Raw genomic sequence first — 21,115 nt, 5'->3', positions numbered from 1 at the left:
GCGCGCCTGGTCTACAACCAACCCAAAAGGGCACATGTTACCCCGCTGCTCATCCAGCTACACTGGCTACCTATGGCGGCCCGCATCAAATTCAAGTCTCTAACGCTTGCCTACAAAGTAGTCTCCGGCTCTGCTCCCACCTACTTGAATGCCCTCATACAGACTTACACTACCTCCAGACCGCTGCGCTCCTCTGACGAACGACGTCTAGCTCTACCACCGGTACGCTCAAACCAATCCAAACTTTTCTCATCTGTTGTTCCTCGTTGGTGGAACACACTGCCAGTTCCTACAAGGGCAGGGACATCCTTTTCCACTTTCAAAAAACTCCTGAAGACCCAGCTCTTTAGAGAACATCTACTCTCATAGCAACACTTACAACAAGTCTTACTGATCCTAGCACTCACCAGCCGTTTTAAACTGACAAGTAACTGTTAAAAACAGCACTCACCGACGCACTTATTCTTACTGTACTCTAATGTTTTTTTAAACTGTCCTAAAATTGTGAGAATTGTTCTAAAACTTACTGTTTACCATGTTGTTAGTCGCTTTGGTTAAAAAGCGTCAGCCAAATGTAATGTAATGTAATGTAATGTAATGTAATGTAATGTGTCATTAATGTACATGACATGTGTCATGTCATTCTTATGACGGTTACATGTCACCCTTATGTAGACCCCTTCAAATAAAGTGTTACCGAAATTTCTTATAGAATTCAGGAGGGAAACCATCTGGACCAGGGGCTTTGTCTGATTGCAAAGACATGATAGAACCTTAGTTTGGGAAAAGTGTACATTTTTGTGGATTAGAATGGCAACTCCTCAGGCCCTTGAATCAAAATTAGAATGATTCGGGGGGGGGGGGGGGGGGGGGGTTACTCGGTTACTCTAAGTTGGTCCTTAACACGCAGGTGAGTCTCCTGAAGAAAAGCTGCATCTATCTTTAATTGTTTTAAGTGAGAAAACAGTCTAGATCTCTTCACAGGGCTATTCATCCCTTTCACATTCCAGCTCAAGGATAAATCATTTTTAACATGATCACCCATACCTTAAATCAGAGTAAATAAAAAGGCAAAATGGGTATGAGAAATAGGCTGAATTACATCACATGCTTACACCTAGCAAAAACCAAAGGACCTCAGCTAAGAGGGGAAATGTTAGAGCAACCACCATATGATCAAACAACTGTAAAACAAAACACATAGATAAAGAAATAAACACATACAGACAGCGAGACAAAGTCACACGTTCACACAAATATCCCCCTCTCCCTCCCCTCCCCCAGTCCCTAAATCTCCCTCCCCAATCGAGAGAGATCGCGGGAAAACTTGTCATCTGATTCCGATGCATCTAAACAAACAAATCTCCTCTTCTGAACAGAGAGGCTCCCCGGTGAAAAATACACAATATCCAGTATTTAAACTAAATTATTATATCAAAACACCCCTGCGATAAACAGGTCAGAAACACACTGGCTAAACATAGAACACAGCCACACATAGAATAGGCCTACAGCTCAATCGCAAACTCAGTTTAGTTGGCGCAAGTAAATTTGTGAAATGCATTTCAAAACATCTATACACGACTCAGCCGGGAATCGCACGCCATAGACAAGAAAAAATTAAAAACATGTACAGGGTAATTAGGTCCGAGAACTAGTTTGCAGGCTAATTACCAAAAGAGCTAGTATTAGCTAGCTGCTGATGAGTTTCCAGCTTGCCAGCAACGTAGCAAGCAAGCTAGTAGGCTAAACACCATACAGTGGACTTGAAGTAAACAATATACTTTGACACATATTTAGAAGGCCCAAACTTTACTTCACCCTGAAGGAAATTTACTGTCAAACCAGCTCTGTGCATCCATGGACGAATTGAAGTGGAGTTTCTCGTTGCCATGGTCGATGCGTTGGGCAGGAAAACGCAGGGAGAACCGCACTTATTTCTCCTTCAGACAACGTCTCACATTGGCGAATGCAGCCCTCTTAGCGATGCTGGCGTTGAAGTCCGGGAAGATGTAAATATTCCGACCGCCATGAGTGAGCTGCTTCTTGTTGACAATCCCCCAGCGCCAGGCTCGCTCCTTGTCCTGAAAGTAGTGGAACTGAACGATGAAGACCCTTGGCTTTAGCCCTTCAGCGTTGGGGTTCGATGGTTTGAGGCCAACACGATGAGCACGGTCCAGAAGCGGTGGTGATTGAAATACATCTGCCCCAAGAACATCAGCGAAAAAGTTGGTCAGCGAAAATGTATGCCACTGGATCAGCTCCTTCTGCCCCCTCAGGTATGCCAATGACTCGAAGATTGCAGCAGCGGGAGCAAGATTCTAGGTCTTCCATTTGATCTGTTAGCTGCCTATTAGCCATGGAAAGATGTTCGACCACTAGCGACACAACCCGGTCACTGTAAGAGGAGAGGTGTTGCTCCAAATCAACAATAGGGCGGTCTTGAGAATCAATCCTCGCAGTAAATCCCTCAATCGCAGCAGCAATAGGTGCAAGAGAAGCGTTGATCGCCCGTTTAAGTTGATCAGTAATGGCAGAGGTTAGATCCTCCACCTGCGTCTTGTTCACTCACATGCTCAACCAAAGTCCCACGCACGTAAATTTTGACCCGTTGACCCGATTGTCAAAAATGAGGTATTGTTGGAATCCTTGGACCAAGCCGAGTTCAACGCACCCTATGGCATCACGTCATTTTCCGCCATAATGGATTTTACGCCATTTTGGATTTCATCAAAAACACTTAAAAGTTTTCACAGGACACCAAACTTCACACACATCATCTACAGACCATGCATCATTAATGCATTACTTTTTGTCTTCGGAAATACAACCGTTCGCCCGTAACAGCCAATCGAAATTTGCGGCGAAGCCGCCAAACAGGAAGTGAGCTCATATCTCAGCAACCCTTTCATCTATCATAACCAAACTTAGTACATGGACTTATAACCCTATTAGCAGGGCACCCAATAAATCTGGTGACCTTTGACCTCTAGGGGGCGCTGTAATCGGCAAAAATGCATTTTGGCCTGTAGCTGTTGATGTGTTTGGAATTAAAACATACTAGTGGTGTCTGGTAGTACTTTTGGATGTCCTTAGGCTGACCCAGGCCAACTTGTGATGTCAACGTAATTGATTCGGCCGCCATATTGGATTTAATCAAAAACACTAAAAGGTTTTCAGGTCACAAATTTCATCTGATCTTCACCAAAATTGGCACAGACCATTGTCAGACGATGCCTTATCAGTGCTTAATTTTCTGGAATGATAACAAAAAGCATTCGCCCATAACAGCCAATCGAAATTGGTGGCCAAGCCGCCAAACAGGAAATGACCTTGTAACTCAGCCAATCTTGGGTTGTTTGGCATGGAACTTGCTGTGACTGCTTAATGCTACAGTATATATGTGATGCAACCGCATTGAGTTACATGGCAAATCTGGACTGCTGAATTGACTGCTTGGCCCCCTCATTGCTATATTTTGTTTGATGTGATTTCTTGTATTCTGGTGCATTTTGGGGATGGCCAATACTAAATTCAATCAGATTCATAGCCTACATCCTGATGTGTTGATATTGAGGCAATGATTCCATGCAAAGGCTTGGGCTTCAGGGCCCCCTGACACCTTGGGCCCCTGAGCCTGGGCCCGGAAGGCCCGTGCAGTAATCCATCCCTGAATGTACATGCATGTTTGTTTATATTTGGGGGGGGGGGGGATATAGAGCAGCCAGGAAGACAGAACTGTGCAGGTCACCTTTTCTAGAACGTTCTCCAAGTGACCAGTTGACCTGCCAGAGCAAATCATGTCTCTGTCTCAGACTTCACATGAGTCTGAGACAGAGATCCAATGGGACCAGACGTGAGGGTGTTTGAGTGTGATGCAATGTTATAGGGCCACAGAAACACCACCAACTTCCCCGTAACCAAAAATGCTCTCTCTCTCTCCCCCCCTCTCTCTCTCTGTACATTATGTATCTGGCTTGTCTCGCTCTGCAGCCTCTGTTGTGTTGAGTTGTGTAAATACGATAAAAGAGGCATTCTGGTATTCGAAGAGACGTCAGGTCTCTGTGCACGTCAAACGAGAGGGTGAGGAGAAAGGCTAGTTGTCTCAGCCAGTGACTCAACGTTTTTATTCTTCTGCTTCTCTTTATTGTCTTTACTTTTTTCCTCCTCTTGTTGTTTTGTTACATTTCAAGGAGTGTGTGTGTGTGTGTGTGTGTGTGTGTGTGTGGGGGGGGGGGGGGGGGGGTTGTCGTCCCTCCAGTAGCCAGTAGCTCAAAAAGGAGTGACTCAGAGAATACATGCATGCTGTCGGCACAGTCCAGTGTTGCAGCTGAGGATATGTTTGTGTGAGTGATACCACAAAGATCTTGGCTGTAAACACAAGACAGACAGAGAGAAACAGAGAGAGAGAGAGAGAGAGAAGAACAAGAATGAGATGGAAAGTGGGTGCATGGCTGAGGAAAGTGGGTGCATGGCTGAGGAAAGTGGGTGCATGGTTGAGTAAGGGAATGAGAAAAAGAGAAAAAAAAGGAGGAGTAGATTGAATGAGTGTGGCAGAGAGAGATAGAGAGAGAAAGAAAGAGAAAGCGAGAGAGATGACAAGGGGGTAGGTGTATATCTGTACATACAACACTGAAGGGATAGTGAAGAATGGAAAATGTCTGCTTACACCGAGACAGAAGCACACACACACACACACACACACAAATACGCACACACACCTCCAATCACTCAAAGTGAATTGCACCTCATGCAGATGAATCACAGTGTAAACAGAGCATGGGATTTCGAAATTAAACTCAAAGTCGTTCGACAATTTGTGCAAATGTTTAATCATCTGCCTCAGCACAAAGCAATACTCAGTACAAATAGGATTCATTATTCTCGGCTAAGAACAAGATAGCAGGAGGGGAGGCCAATGACTGGCATGCCAAAGATGGCATGTGCATAGAGTAAAAACCCTCTGTTCCCAGGAGAGGCATACGAAGATGATGGATTGTTTTCATTCTTAAAGAGGGAGGGATGGTGGTGGTGGAGGAGGAGGTGGAGCGGGGGGGGGGGGGGTAAGGTTGGAAAAAAACAAAAACAAGCCTAATGTGAGGTATTTCATTCAAGATGACAAAGTGCTTTAAGGGAATGCGCAGCTGGTAAAAATCAAATGAAAAAACAAACCATCTAAAGTTCATTGAGACGAGGTGTTCTACATACAGTACAGCTAGGCACAAATCCATATGGAAAATAGGACACATTCCAACATACACATTCAAGCACATTTAAGATGAAGGTGGAAGTTTAAGATAAATAAACAAATGAAAATTTAGCTACCAGGAGAGACTTGTCAGGCGTGGTGAGGTGGTCAAAAAAGAAATTGTATTTATTTTGCATTAACACACTAACCAAATAAATACAAAAAGTGTAATGTGGACATTAAAAGCAGTAAAGGTATTGAGCATTTCAACTGACTACAATGGCAGCCCAATGAAGGGAATCACCTGAGCGCAAACTGGACTGGACAGTGGACCTGAATCAATCTGTGTTCTCCCGAGCTAAACATGTCAGACAATGTTAAGTCCCACTGGTTAAACACTGGGGTGGTCAATCTTAAGGAGCTTAAAGATGACCGTTGCAAACTCACTTGAATGACTAATAGCCTAATGTAGTGTGAGGTGTTGGGGTGGATTTGTTGATATAGGTTATTTGTCTGTGATGGTTTGTAGGAAAAGTTTATCTCACTGCAAGACTTTATTACCAATTGTGTTCACTGTAGCGAGAAGTTAAAGACTATTTGACAAGCTGTAGTATATCATATTTTCTGCCAGTGTATATTAAAAAATGAAATGTGTATTTGGCTGTTATACAGATGCATATGAAAATATCACAGTATCTTGGCAATGACTTTTGGACTTTAAGGATTATATCATAGTATAATATCATCTTTGATTAGAAATAAGGTATATCTGATTAGACTGAGAACAAATAGCTAATTTGTAGACACGAGGACCAATGTTATCGTTCATCTTGCTAAATATGTTGTAGACTCTTTGTGAAGCACACTGTTGTAGAACATTTTAGAGGTAAACATACTTTGTACTAAAATATTTTCTTTTTCAAGTTAACATTCCCATATGGTGTTACAGCCTGTATGACAATATTGCACGTGGTCTTATACAACCATTTAAAAAAAAAAATGCATGATAAAGAAATATTTATATATAACATGTATGTCAAGGAACTTAATGATTTGGTATCGTAGCTACAGTATATGTTATGAATTAAAACATGCAATGTGTATAAAATCATTGTCATTTTATGCTGCGTTCATAGAAAATGACCGTTCACTTGTCACTGTGACAGAACTGAGATTACTTGACCTGAAACCTTTGCAGCTTCAAGGACCCATTTGGGATCCCTTGGGAATAATATTTCTTTAGCATAGGACATTTTTGTCACAGTAAACATCTACTTAGAAGCCCAAGGGTGAATTGTGAGCTATGAGCTATTATGAGCTATGCGCTAAAAGCTGTTTCACACAAAATGGTGCTATAAGTAAAGACTATAAGTAGAGTCTTCTGAATAATATTTTCCATTTGAACTTGATTTGCATATTAAAAATAATAATAAATAATATACATGTTTTTGAAATTGCTTAAATTATCAACAATATCCAAGCATGACACAATCATCAATCATCAAAGTGCCTGAGTTTGTCCTCTGACTTTAGAGAGTATAGAGCCTCTTCTCCCTTTCACTTAAAGTCAAAGTGTTGGACTATTTCTTTCGGTCAACTGGCATCTCGTCCGACAGATCGACCACATTATTGTAGGCCCTGGCGTCCTCCTCCTCCTCATCGTACTGGTGCCTGGCGAAGTTGACAAAGACCTGAATAGAGAAGAGGCGAGACAGTTTCAGATTAAAACATGTCTGCTGAAGTAATAACAGATGGTTTGTGCTCCTCACGTCATCCTTTTTAATTCCATCATGGTTGTGTCCGAGTCTGACCATGCGGACATCTCTGATTGGACAGGACATACATGGAGTATACACAAGAGACATGGTGTGGATGAGATTAGAGTATCTCTCTCTCTCTCTCTCTCTCTCTCTCTCTCTCTCTCTGTGTGTGTGTGCATTCACTGTATTTCTGTTTCTTAGTAGGAGAAACAGAGAGCTGAAAATAGAGAAACAGAGAATATAAAACCTGAATATAGTAAACGACAGGCACACTTTCTCCCTCTCTGTCTCTCCGTCTGTCATCCCCACCCCCACTCTCCTCCATAGTTCCCGCTACTTCTCACGTGCATCAAGCCCAAAAGCAAACGCAGGCTCTGAAGACGGAGGAGTGAACTTGTTCTATTATTTCTCTGAAGGCAGGCACCTGCAAAAGGAATAACAACCACCTCTGTGGCATCCACAGCTTCACTCCTTCTCTCTCTCTCTCTCTCTCTCTCTCTCTCTCTATCCCTCTCTCCCACTTCTTCTCTAGTCTCATACACTTCCCTACTCTCCTTCTTCACTACCTCATTCTCTCTCTCTCTCTCTCTCTCATTTTACTTCCTTTGCCTCTTCTATACTTCACACCTCTCTTCTCTCTCTCTGTCTCTCTCTCTCCCTCTCTCTCTCTCTCTGTCTCTCTCTCTCTCTCTCTCTGTCTCTCTCTCTCTCTCTGTTTCTCCTTTTTTTGCTCCTACTCTCTTCTTCTCTGCCAAAGCAATGGCAGCCTTTTTTGAAAGCCACGGTGGATTCAAATCCACTTCTCTCCGCACAACTCCTCGCTCCAGAGATAAAGCAAGTGACTCCTTTACCCCCCCACCACCACCCCCGACCGTGTTTCATTTCCGAGGGAAACATGTCAGTGCAGCCAATTCCCACATCCATCCAGGTGTCAGATTACGCCAGCTATCTTAATTGGAACTAGAGGGACCCTTAGTCTTGGACACCGGTGGAGGATTGTTAGGTGGGTGATATTGCTGAACTGCATGCTCCTTTCAAATGTCTCCTCGCTTCTACCAGAGCCCAGGGAAAACTCCTGAGAAAACTTTGTGAGGGGGGAAAAAAGAACAAGAACGACAAAGGACAAAAAAAGGTCTTTGGATGTGCCATGAAATTGGCTTGACTGTCTTAGAACTGAGAAAGCCCTGCAGACACAAATAGTCAGCATGACACAATATTATTATTATTATTATTATTATTATTATTATATATAATTATTTTATACAATGATATCAATTTTCATGATGATAACAAAAGGCACGGCCATGTTCAGTATGGTAAGAGTAGTTTTACAACAGAATTTATGATAATTCTGACAATACCACACACCTGGGGTGTATGGCGTAGGTGTACATGTCAAAAATGTTGGGGGAGTCTTGAGTCTAAACTGTGCTAAAATAAGGTTATACAATGTCACTCCTTTATGTTTGCTTGTTTTTTCATGTATTTAGTTATTACACATCAATGTAACATCCTCCGCCAGGCCTTAAGTAGTTTTGAGTGTAGTCTTGTGTTTAAATATAAAATGCACATAAACGTGTTCTTCATCTTGTATGAGCACATGACAAAGGATATATATACTTTGATAAAGGGCATACTTTTTATGAACCCTCTGTGTTCACCCGCCCCCGTCACCTCAACACCCCTCAAGGCATGACAGAACGTGACACCGTGCTCGAGTGATGTCCCGTTTCCGGCATGCCACAGAGGACTGGAGCGGAGTGAGAAGGAGGCAAATTAATCACTCCGCCGATGTTTACAGCACGACCATCGAGGCGTGGCAGGACTAAGAAGGACGCAGCGGACCGCAATTAACCTCACCGGAGCACCGTGCTTGTCAGGAGGGAGTCCTGTCTTTGGTGGAGAGAGAGAGAGAGTGAGAGACAGAGAGAGAGAGAGAGAGAGAGAGGCAGAGAGAGTGAAACAGACTGTGTCATTGAGTCCTGGGGGATGGGCTGGAAGCTGTTCATCGCGGTGCATCTTAAAGGCCAATTTATAGTTCAGGCAAGAAGTCTCTCCACAACATTTGATGTACACTGCAAAAATAATATTTGCTTAAGACATTTTTGCACTTGATTTTTTGCCTTGTACTGTACTAAGTGAAAATGTTCTTGTTCTATTGGCAAATCTTGCCAGATAATTATGCTTATTTTAAGTAGTATTTCCCACAAAACAATAAACTTTCACTTGCAAGATTTGCCAACAGAACAAGAATATTTTCACTTATAACAAGGTCAAAACGGGGCAAAACTCTCTTGTTTTAAGCAAAAATAAGTATATATTCCCTTGATTTAAACTTATCTATCTCACTTAGATTTTGAATTCTAGGATTTTTTGCAGTGAAAGAGACAATTTGTTTTTTGCTAGGGTGTCATAGAGCATGTTGTTCCCTCTCTCACACATTGTTAGAGAGAAGGAATTGATGAAGACTGTGAGGAAGGCAAAGGTAGGAGAGGTTGGCAAAACCTTTTACAATATTTAATCCAGCACACATTGTTGGGGAGCAGCTATTGATCAGTAGCCTGGCTTCGCCCTCCTACGTACTTCTGCTTAATTTTTATTTCCCTTCAGTACGTCGTCTGGGTCTGTGGTATATTCACAGGTTTTCTCCTGCAAAAATCTGCAGGTCCAATCAGCGAACAGACGGAGTGGCTGAGAACGATGACGTTGAGGTTGTGCGCTAGATTGAGCCAGACATACGTCACGACCAAACGTTAGCGATTGGTTATGGCAGATCCAGAGTGGCTCTGGGCAGATCCAATAGTTTTAAACTTCAACAGAGTACTCGCCTTCAAGGACGTTAACGCTAGGCAATGGAAAGTAGCCAGACTCTCTGTACATTATGAAATGTGTGAGAGTCTGGTAGGACCAGGCTAATTGATCAGTGGTGTGTTTCCTAAAACCATAGTTGCTAACTAAGTTAGCAACTTTGTTGGTTGCAATGCAATTTCAACCCAGGATAGTGAGGAAGGAACATATATGGGGAGCTGGTGAAACCATTTGAAGTGAGCTAAAGCCACCTGGCCTGATGCCTACAAGCCAAGCTACAAGCTAAAGCCACCTGGCCTGATGTGTTAACATTTGAGCAACACTGTGGAGAAACAAACTCCATGTAGAGGTGTTGGATGGGGGATCCCAATCAAGGCTGTTGCCCAAATGTTGGCAGTGAATAACCATAATACACCCAGTTTTATTTTCACAAGGCAACAGTGGACAAAGCAGAATAGGAGTAAAGGGAAAAAAAGCCCCTGATGCTCCTGTTAAATCCAAACAGCACTGAGCAGTTACAGTATAAAACCAGCAGGTTGAGCATGATGCGATGTAGAGCCAATTAGTGCTTTCAGACTGACAGGGCGCTAGTCGGAGTTAAGAAAGCACAGCTTCTCATATGAGCAAAATAATCATACAGTAAGCCCTAATTAAGAGAGCCTGGCAAGAGCATAGAAATAGATAGTCACCATCACCATCACCACCATAGTGATGGTGTCGAAGCTCACACCCAGGGTGTTTCATGGATTTTCACTGAGAGTTGAGCAATCAAGTTCAAGTGATGGAATGCGAGCTGTCACTCGCTAACAGATACAGACATTCTTACTAAAGGGTCGATTTGAGAAAGTTCTGTCATAAAGGCTAGAAGTGAAGGAACCTTTAGGTTGCAGTTATGAAGAACTCTCAATCTGTGGAAGAACTCTTAGTCCTGAAGTCCTGAAGCAAAGAAAAAAACTCTCAAGTCTAAAGCAAAGGGAGAACTTTGAGGCCTAAAGCTAGGGAAGAACTCGCAGGCTTGAAGCAAAGAAAGAACTTTGGGGCAGCCATGGCCTACTGGTTAGCACTTCGGACTTATAACCGGAGGGTTGCCGGTTCGAACCAGTAGGCACGGCTAAAATGCCCTTGAGCAAGGCACCTAACCCCTCACTGCTCCCCGAGCGCCGCTGTTGTTGCAGGCAGCTCACTGCGCCGGGATTAGTGTGTGCTTCACCTCACTGTGTGTTCACTGTGTGTGCTGAGTGTGTTTCACTAATTCACGGATTGGGATAAATGCAGAGACAAAATTTCCCTCACGGGATCAAAAGAGTATATATACTTATACTACTTAACTTTGAGACCAAAACTGATGGAATCATGTTGAAGTCAGTAGCAAACAAAGAATTCTGAGGCCTAAAGCGAAATAACTTTCTGGCCAGTAGTATGGGTAGAAATCTCAGTCCAAAAGCAAAGGAAGAACTCTCAGAACTCTCAGCCCACACTAAGGGAAGAACTGTCAGGCCCAAACCAAGGGAAGAACTGTCAGGCCTGAAGCAAGGGATAAACTCTGATGCTGTAGAGATGAAGGGAGAACTCTCAGGCCCAAACAAAAGGGAAGAACTCTTCAGCTCAAACTAAGGGAGAACTCTCAGGCCAAAACCAATGGAAGAACTCTCAGGCCCAAACCAAGGGAAGAACTCTCCAGCTCAAACTAAGGGAGAACTCTCAGGCCAAAACCAATGGAAGAACTCTCAGGCCCAAACCAAGGGAAGAACTCTCCAGCTCAAACTAAGGGAAGAATTCCCAGGCTGGGGTAGCACGAACACATTCATTCACACACACACACACACACACACACACACTAAGCAAGAGAAGAACTCTCATGGCCCCTTATAACAGACAGGTAAAGCCCTCAAAGCTGCATGCCATTACCAATTAAATAATTTAATCAGAGTCAACAAATATCGCTGATTAGTTGTATTAGGTATTGCGCAGCTGCTGGGCTAATGATAATAATTGCCTTAGGCTAGATTCGAACACACAGCCCCGGCATCAGTGGGCTGAGTCGTTAACGTGTCTATGGAGGCTGAGAGAGAGTTGTCCTGGGATGACTCAAAAGTCTCACCTCAACTAAGGTCAATAGATATGATAAACAGCAGGGCAATCCATCACGGTGAAAATATATTGTATATTCTGGGCAAGCTGCTCTCGAGAAGAGAAGAGAAGAGAAGAGAGGAGATGAGAGGAGAGGAGAGGAGGGCGTACGTGCAAATAATTTGGAGAATGTTGTTTCTTAAGTGAAGGCTGAAGGACGGAGCAAGTGAATCAACACAAACAAATGCACACACTTATCTGTGTCCCTGTAGGCAGGCAGGCACACACACACACACACACACACGCACACACACACGCACACACACACACACACACACACACACACACACACACACACACACACACACACACACACACACACACAGTGGGAAATACTGGTGGATAAAAGCATGGCCAATGAATTACAAACCATCAGAAAATGTATCTTTCTTTCTCTCTCCCTTTAACTTTCTTTCTCTCTCCATCTCTCTCTTTCTCTCTCTCTCTCACACACACACACACACACACACACACAAAACACACACACACACACACACACACACACACACAAAAACACACAAACACGTACCTGGTCCAGCGTCGTCTGGGAGACGGAGTAGTCCTCCACGCTGAGGGCCTTCTGGTGCTTGGTGAACTGGCTGAAGATGCCCGCCAGAGCGCCCTCTCCGTGTGGGAGCTGGTACTGCAGCGTGTTGTGGTGCCGCTCCTTGAGCAAGCTGCCCGGGAAGTTGGCCCGCACAAACTCCTCCACAGGCCCAAGAGCAGGGGGCGAGCCCCCAACCTTCACAATCACCGTGTAGCCGTCACCAAACCTACATATGGGGTTGGGGGGGTTGGGGGGGGTTAAGACATCCACTGTCAGCCAGTATCCAGTGATTAACTTGTCAATAGTTTACACGTATTGATATTGTGTGTAAAGGAAGTAAAATGCAATAAGTCTAATTGAACTCTAGCTTGAACATTAATCCCAAACATATACTGTACATGGAGGGGGCGTGGGGAGGTTGAGAGGGATGAGACACTTGTTATCTTATCAGCAAGTATCCAGTGATTAACTTGTCAATAACAAACAAGTATTGCCGCTGAGTGTAAAGGTAGCATTTATTGTTACACTAATCACACTGCAGCCTACACAAACCTTCACATAGGGGGTATGAGTAGAAAGGAACATCCAATATCAGCAAGTATCCAGTAATTAATTAGTCAATACAGTATCCATTAGCAAGAGGGACTACACCAAGCATTATATTCTACTGTCTTTATTGTACAGTGGAGTTTAGTTATATGTTTATACTTATGTTTACCATTTCTGCTGTAAGTGCTGTTGTGTGTGATGTCTGTCTGCTACTGAGACCCTTGAATTTCCCCTTGGGGATCAATAGTCTCTATCTATCTATCTATCTATCTATCTATCTATCTATCTATCTATCTAGCAGTGCACATACACACTCAAGAGTCAATATGTAGAACCACCATCTGCAAGAGGGACTACACCAAGCAGTACACATACACACTCAAGAGTCAATATGTAGAACCACCATCTGCAAGAGGGACTACACCAAGCAGTACACATACACACTCAAGAGTCAATATGTAGAACCACCATCTGCAAGAGGGACTACACCAAGCAGTATACATACACACTCAAGAGTCCACATGTAGAGCCAGAGCACTGAGGGTGTATAAGGAAGGCTGCACACAGAGCATTTGATAAACAGTGGATTTCATTGAGCCACACTGACAAACGGATAGAAATTGAACTGTACAGTAATCTACACGGCGGCGTCATGGCGATGGTGGGGGTTCGGTGGTGGTGTGCACAGGGGTTGTATTGGAAACAACAGAGTCGGCGTAATCAAACATCGCAAGCCGAGTGCGCCGCACTCATGTCGGTCCACCTACCACATCCACCATCAATAAATATTCAGTGATGACAGTGTCCAGACGATGCCCTTCAGCTGGGAAGACATGCCACTAACAACGGAGGAGGGGTTCAGATGTAAGGGGAGACACCCTGGCTGTTTCAGATGAATGCCCTTGTTCAGTGGAGCAAGCACAGTCTCCTTCTGAGACTGGGTGAGCTGAATAACGATGTGTAAAGTGATATAGATAAAAGCCTCCGCTAAGTCCGCCAAGGAGTATATAAAACATAAAGATCAATGTGCTGTCCATATTTATCATCATGGTACAGGGTTGTGAATATTCACTATTCACAAGATATATACAAAAGCAAATTTAAGCAATCTGTTCAGGAAACTCTTGCCTGAAAGACTGAATGTTTTTCTAGGACACAGAAAAACAAATCATACTATGACGGTGTCAAAATAATACAACTCACTATTGCTTTTTCACATTGCAACCAAACATACACAAACATACAGCCGCTGTTGCGCAATCACAAAACTCTTCAACAACAATAGATGGTAGATTGTCAGTGAAATCATCAGTTTTGGTTAATCTGTCTCTTGTAAACCTCCTCCTATGTTTCCAGCCCTCATCGTGTCATAAAGACAAACACTTCACTGTGACTGTGGCTGTGGCAGGCGAGGGGAAGTGGTGAAGTGCTTTAAGCGCCAGCCTACTTCTTCATCAGACTCTTTTCTGCAGCTCTGCAGGACTATCAGGTCTTTCTGTTAAGTTCTCCTCCATCTCCCTCCCTCCCTCCCTCCCTCCCTCTCCCTCCCGCACGCTCGAGAACTTCTCCGCTAAACTCAGGGAGGGAGGGAGGCACAGCCAGACAGAGAGTGGAGGAGAGAGAGAGAAAGAGAGAGAGAGCGCGAGAGAGAGAGAGAGAGATAGAGAGATATAGAGAGACAGAGAGAGAGAGAGAGAAAGAGAGAGAGAGACAGAGAGAGAGAGAGACAGAGAGAGAGAGAGAGTGAGAGAGACAGAGAGAGAGAGAGAGAGACAGAGAGAGGAAGAGAAAGAGAGAGAGAGACAGAGAGACAGAGAGAGAGACAGAGAGAGGAAGAGAGAGAGAGAGAGAGAGTGAGAGAGAGAGAGAGAGAAAGAGAGAGAGAGAGAGGAACAAGGAGTGGGGGAGTGAGGAAAAGACTGCATCTGTTCATAACTGTTTTATTGTTATGTGGCTATTAGCTTCTGTTTTATATTTGTTATTGTTGCTACATTGCATGTTAACACAATTCACTTGTCATGCTTTGGCAATATCAAAATGTATTATGGACACAGCAATAGAGAGAGCGAGCGAGAGAGAGAGAGAGAGAGAGAGAGAGAGAGAGAGAGAGAGAGAGAGAGAGAGAGAGAGAGAGAGAGAGAGAGGCAAAAAAGAAAGTAATGAGGAAGGTGGAGATGAGTGTCATGTGACTGGATGTGTGTGTGTGTGTGTGTGTGTGTGTGTGTGTGTGTGTGTGTGTGTGTGTGTGCGCAAGAGCGTGTGTGTGTGTAGGTGCGTGTGTGTGTGTCTGAGTGAAAGGATGAAAGGAAGGTGGAGTGTGAAAAAGAGAGAGAGAGGGAGAGAGAGAGAGAAAGAGATAGAGAAAGAGGGAGAGAGGGAGAGAGGGAGCTCGGCACAGGGAGGCCCAGTCAGAGGGAGAGATGATGCATAATTGATGTTAATTTCCCTGCTGCCAGTGTGTGTGAGTGCAAGGCGTGTGCTACCCACTGGGTAGCGGGTAGCAGGTGTGTGCACCCCCATCGTCCTGCCCCGAACATCCCCTCCCAACATCTGCCCCATCACTCCCAACTACCCCCCCACCCCTTGTTGCCACCCTCAGGACCCTGTTGCTATGGGGTATCTGACAGGGCTGTATGCAATGGAACATCAGGCCCCTCTGCCTGCTGATAGGTTGATAGGTTACCACGGCGCCACTTTGTTTACATGTGTGTGTTAAGGGCGCGGCCGCCTGCTGTGCTCTGAGGCCTTGCCTGGAATTAGTGCAGAGAGCTGAGCATCAACCACCTGCAGAGACGATAAGCAATTCTGGAGAGGAGTGTGTCTGTGTCTCTCTGTGTGTGTGTGTGTGTGTGCCTGTGTGTGTGTGTGTGTGTGTGTGTGTGTGTGTGTGTGTGTGTGTGTGTGTGTGTGGGATAGAACACCTACTTTTGCATGCATCTCCAAGTGTGTGTGTACATGTCTCTGTGTGTAAGTTGCTTTGGTTAAAAATGCGTCAGCCAAAATGTAATGTAATGTAATATGTATGTGTGTGTGTGTATATTTATTTCTGTGTGTGCTATAGGCAGTGAGCTTGTTTGCATTTCTGTGTTTTTTTTTGTGCCTCGCTGAAACTGTGTAAGACGCATAAGAAGCATCTTTTTGCCTTTCTAAATGTAGAACTATTTGTGCTTGTCTCTCTGTGTTTGTGTTTGTTTGTGTGCATGAGTGTGAGCGTGTGTCGATATGTATGAAAGTATTCAAAGTTGTGTATCCAATGCGTATGTGTGTTCTCAGTAGCTGTGCATATCCACTCGGAAGAGGCTGACTAGAAACGGTTCTTTGAGGTCAGAGACGTTTTTAGCGTTCGCAGAGCATCTCCTCCACCCTCTCCTGTAAACAGCTGTAGCTGTGTGGCGCACCGCGCTTCTCGACACCGGTGCGCATCGAGGACGTGCTTCACACGTCGCGGAGGTAATTTGGGCTATACATGTCAGCCATCTGCTGGTCCTTCAGCCCCCCCTGGAAGCGTGCGTGGGAACCAAACGGCAAGAATCAGTCGAGCATATGGCTGAAGAATTTATCCACACTCCCGACGCGGCCGGGAAAATGTAATCAATATGATCCAGCGCTGATGAGCTCGTGATTCACAGTCTAGCAAACGAGGCCTCTGCCCCAAAGCTTACGCGAAACACTTGGGAATCCGTTAGCGTCGTTATGTATTTACACAAAACACTTCAATCGAAACAAAACACGCATGTATGTTTTTTCCCACCCATTTTGAGTAATTTGCTTTTTGAGAATATATGCTGAAGTGATTTGCATTCAATTTAGAACACAACACCTACATTCAATCAACTCCAATTATATGCATACACATCTCCTCTGTATCCATGTCTTTGGTAAAAATAAATACTCTTTTAAGTAAACACACAAACCTTTTAGCAAACAAAATGCATCTGTCTGGCACAAAAAAGGTTCTTCACCAAAGGTTTGGAGTTTTTAACTTTTAAGTTCTTCTGAGTTAAAGTTTAACTTTTTTTTATAAGTTCCTCATATGGTCTACAGTATATCAGGGGTCGGAAACCTTTTTTGCCTGGAGAGCCACTTTTACCAAATGTATTATTTTTTTAATCTCAGAAGAGCCACATAAAGACAGTTACAAGAAAAAGTTTCAATATTTAACGTACAGTTACTTTCATTCAACAGAGGATTTTTAAATAGCCTACATTTTCTACTAGTTTTAATGTGCAAGTAACTTGAAATGTTAAGTGGAATGACAGAAGTATAGGCCTTAGGCTTCCCATGTAGGCTAAACACCACCCCCTATTTTTCCAGTGTCCTTTGGTATGCAAAGTAACAAAAAAACGAAATTGACATTAGGCCTTGGAGTCTGGATGGCTCATATTCAGTGAGGTGAAGTTTCATGCAAGAATTGAGGCTGTCACTATTTAAGGGCAACTCCAAGAAAAACTGTCATATCCATAACGCGTTGGCGTTATGGATGTGACAGTTTTGCACGGAATTGCCCTTAAACGTGAGCGCAGGTTTGTCTTTATATTTTTCATATGTGAGAAAGATTTCTCACATGCAAGTGGAACCGAACAGGGTTAACACAGCAATAGCCTACTAACTCGTTGCAGTGTGCGATATATAACGGGGCAGTTCATTTCGCGTTTTCATAGTCAGTCTTCGGATGGAAACTTTCCCATTTCAGCCTTGTGTTGCTGTGGTCGCTGACGTTTCCTTTTTGAACATATTATCTAGCCTACAGCAAGCGCACACATCAACACACACACAACAACACATCACATCAACAATTAAAGTGTTATAGTTGACTGAAATGGAGGGAAATCGGTGATTTTGTTTGATATTGACATGGCAACGAACTGCGAATGTAACAATATTGTGCAGCTACGGTTACGGAGTCAAGTGATTAATTAATTTCAAAAGCTGAGCCGCATCAGAGGGATCAAAGAGCCACATGCGGCTCCGGAGCCGCGGGTTGCCGACCCCTGGTCTATATCATAACACAATTCTGGCACAAACTGATGGTAGTTGAGGTGACATTTACTCCTTTCATTGTAAAGCACTGTATAAATCATCAATCGATTAATCATCACATAGGCCTTAATACCTTTTGATCGTCTTGTTTCAATCAGTGTTATCTTGAATATTTTCACTCCATAACAAATGGGAAGTCTTTCTACTCTAGACAGTATTGTAAAAAGAAGACACTGAAGTCTCAATTGCTCACTTGGCAGTGAAGCAAGAGCGTGTGGCTTGGGGATAGAGTTTAGCTGGGCAATTTTACATAATAAATAAACACAGCTGAACAGGAATAATGTTAGCATCTGATATTAACAGTGAAATTACATTACAGACTGCACAGTTCACTAGCGAGCGAATGGCCTTCTCTATCCTCATTAACGTCGGTAATCTTAGTGGGCTTATGCCATGTTAGCCTTACGCGCTGAGGAGTAAACCACTTTGCCTTGTTATTTTGTCGTTAGCGCACTTATGACCCATTGTTTTCTGCCTAATTAATCCCCTAATGTCATATTTACCCGTGAAAATGTCCACGGCGTGCGCTAAGCGCACGGCACGCAACAGCAGACAGGTTCCATTGTGATAATTAGAAACCTGGGAGGAATTCAAGTGAGCAGACCCCCCCCCACACACACACACACACTCTGCCCCCACCCCCTGTCCTCCAAAATCATCCATGCCTCCATCCTCACTCTCCTCTGCCACCCTCCTCCCCAACACTCCAACCCCACCTGGCACCCACCGGAGTACCACAGTCCCCGTGGAGGGAGAAGGCGCTCAGTGGAGAGATGCGACCGAAATAACTTCCTCCTGAGAGGCTTCCGCAGTGGAGCAGTGGCCTCAAGCAGGGGAAGAGAGGAGAGAGGAGGAGGGGGGTAGGAGGAGAAGGGGGGGAGTAGGGAAGAGAGGAAGAGAGAGGAGGAGGAGGGGGGGTGAAGAGAGAGAAGGAGAGAAGAGGGGAAGAGAGAGGAGGAGGAGAAGAGGAATGAGCATAGGCAGAGGTGAAGGAACTAAAAGGAAAGGATGAGAGAGGAGAGGAGGAGGAAGACAAGAGCAGAGGATGAGGAAAAGTAAAGGAGCAGAGGAGAATAAATTAGGAGTGGAATATTCAGTTCCACCATGGTAAATGTGCATTTGGTTGTTGCAGTGATGTTGCTGTGACACACATTAACTATTGCATGGTAACAGTCCAACCAACAATCCAGCACCAGAACTACCACGGGTGGGTGGGGAGGTGTAGTCGAGACCGCAGCTCAAGTAAACCCCATATTCTGAGTGACTTAATCAAAACTCCCAGGAATGAGCTCTTAAATGACTCATGAGAAACCGCATGAGAAAATCAGTCTCGGCTGCATGAGAAAATGCGCTGACATTTATCATGCGGTTCACACCCCTTTGGCTAAACTCCACAGCAATTTTTCAAACGCGCATACACGCATTCCAATGAGACGGCACGCTCAGGCAGCGGCACGTAAAAGGGGACGCTTCAGACTGCCAATGAGTAAATAGAACGGTAAAGGCCCTAGCCCACCTGTCAGTGAGGAAGAAGGCCTGAAAAATACTGGAAATTACAATGCGGCCATTTGAAAAAAAAAGAAAAAGGTCTTATGTCTGAGGAAGGGCCCTGGCTTGTGGTGGTAAAATACCTTTAAATGACTTTTGGAGCAGAAGCTAGTTTGCAGACTATACTTTGTGTGTGTGTGTGTGTGATTTCCTGTTCAGCAACTAGCATGAACGTTTGCCTGTATGTACTGTAAGCCTTTCCATGGTGGTTTTCACACACGTCTGGTGACTGGTTACTGCTGACTGATTTGTTTGTCTTGTCATATCTGACGTATTTGTAAGTCTTCCATATTTGTTTCATTTTACATAATTAGCTATGAACATAACAATGAAGGAGAAGCAAAAAGAACAAAGTCAAACCGGCACAGATCTCATCCATTTTGTATTCCTAACTGTTCAGTGCTCGTTTAATTACCCTGAGACATGTTAACTCCACATGAAATCACACTCCTACACCACTTTTCATTACACGACCGCTGCTCCTGCTTAATTCATCACCCAATCAGGAACCCTGACAAGCCCGGTCCAGCCGGGCGAACGGAGGGGTTCCGTCCACAACGCGCTGCGAGAAGGCACACGGAGGGGAGAGGAACGGAGAACCCACGTGAGGGAGATAAAAAGAAGCGGAACTCAAAAGGATCAACACTCGCATCGTCGAGAGTGCTTGCAGGCATACACGTATAATCAAAACGTTGCTTGTAAAACCCCAGCAGCAGCAGCCATCCGATCAATTAGTTCTCTCTCTCTCTCCCTCTCTCTCTCTCTCTCTCTCTCTCTCCCTGGCTCATTCTCCTCCATTTATCCTACTCCCTCTCTTTATTTCTGTCTTTCTCTTTCAACAGTACCACAGCAAACACAACCTCAGTCACACGCAGGATTTGAAACGCTCCAGCCGTGACTGCTGTCACCTTTCAACTAGTTAACAAGCTCGGCAGCAGCTAACGCTCACAGGTGGGTAGCAGCTCTCTCTTCCCTCTGTGACGGCGGCTTCATCATTTGCAGGGCAGACGGAGACACACTTCTTGATACACTAACAAGAGCTGCACACCCACCCACCCACCCACCCACACACACACACACACCACCACACCACACACACACCACAGTACAACACACACACACACACACACACACACACACACAATACATACACAAAGCACACATGCACACACATACCGCTGTTATGTAAGCGCAGGTGAGTTCTTTCAGGTGAGCACTTTATGTGAATTTACTGGCCAGTTGCAAACAGCAGCACCTTAATTTTCCTCTGGGTTTAAGTCTGCACACTCACCCACACAAACAAACCCACTTGCACAAACACACGCACACACACCACACACACACCACAAATACACACTTGCACTCTCACACTAACAAGCTCCACACCACCACCTGAGCAAATAAGTGACTAGGGGTTCTCAGTTCTCTCCACGGCAACCTTTCCCCCCTCTTCCACCTGAACTTAGCCGCTCAGCTGGGCCCTCTGCGCTAGCTCAACTCAACCCCACGCCCGACTCAACTCCCCAGGGGTCGACCGCAGAGGCA

The 21,115-nt window shown here is 44.5% G+C and overlaps 1 protein-coding gene across 1 annotated transcript in view; it reads right to left on the bottom strand.

The window, feature by feature from the left end:
* Nucleotides 1-5,348: 5,348 nt before the first annotated feature.
* The window catches only part of LOC121689707 (phospholipid-transporting ATPase ABCA1), a 40,844-nt gene continuing 25,077 nt past the window's right edge, over nucleotides 5,349-21,115 (bottom strand). Inside the window, exons 7-8 of the mRNA XM_042069766.1 lie at nucleotides 12,416-12,659; nucleotides 5,349-6,879 (exon numbers count right to left, since the gene is read on the bottom strand). Of these exons, the coding sequence (XP_041925700.1) occupies nucleotides 6,769-6,879; nucleotides 12,416-12,659 (355 nt within the window). The 3' untranslated portion in view covers nucleotides 5,349-6,768. The remainder of the gene's footprint in view (nucleotides 6,880-12,415; nucleotides 12,660-21,115) is intronic.

The sequence above is a fragment of the Alosa sapidissima genome, chromosome 18 (assembly GCF_018492685.1).
Source record: "Alosa sapidissima isolate fAloSap1 chromosome 18, fAloSap1.pri, whole genome shotgun sequence".
Classification (NCBI taxonomy): Eukaryota; Metazoa; Chordata; class Actinopteri; order Clupeiformes; family Clupeidae; genus Alosa; species Alosa sapidissima.
Note: the sequence above shows the minus strand (reverse complement) of the source record. Positions and strands in the feature narration are given on the sequence as shown.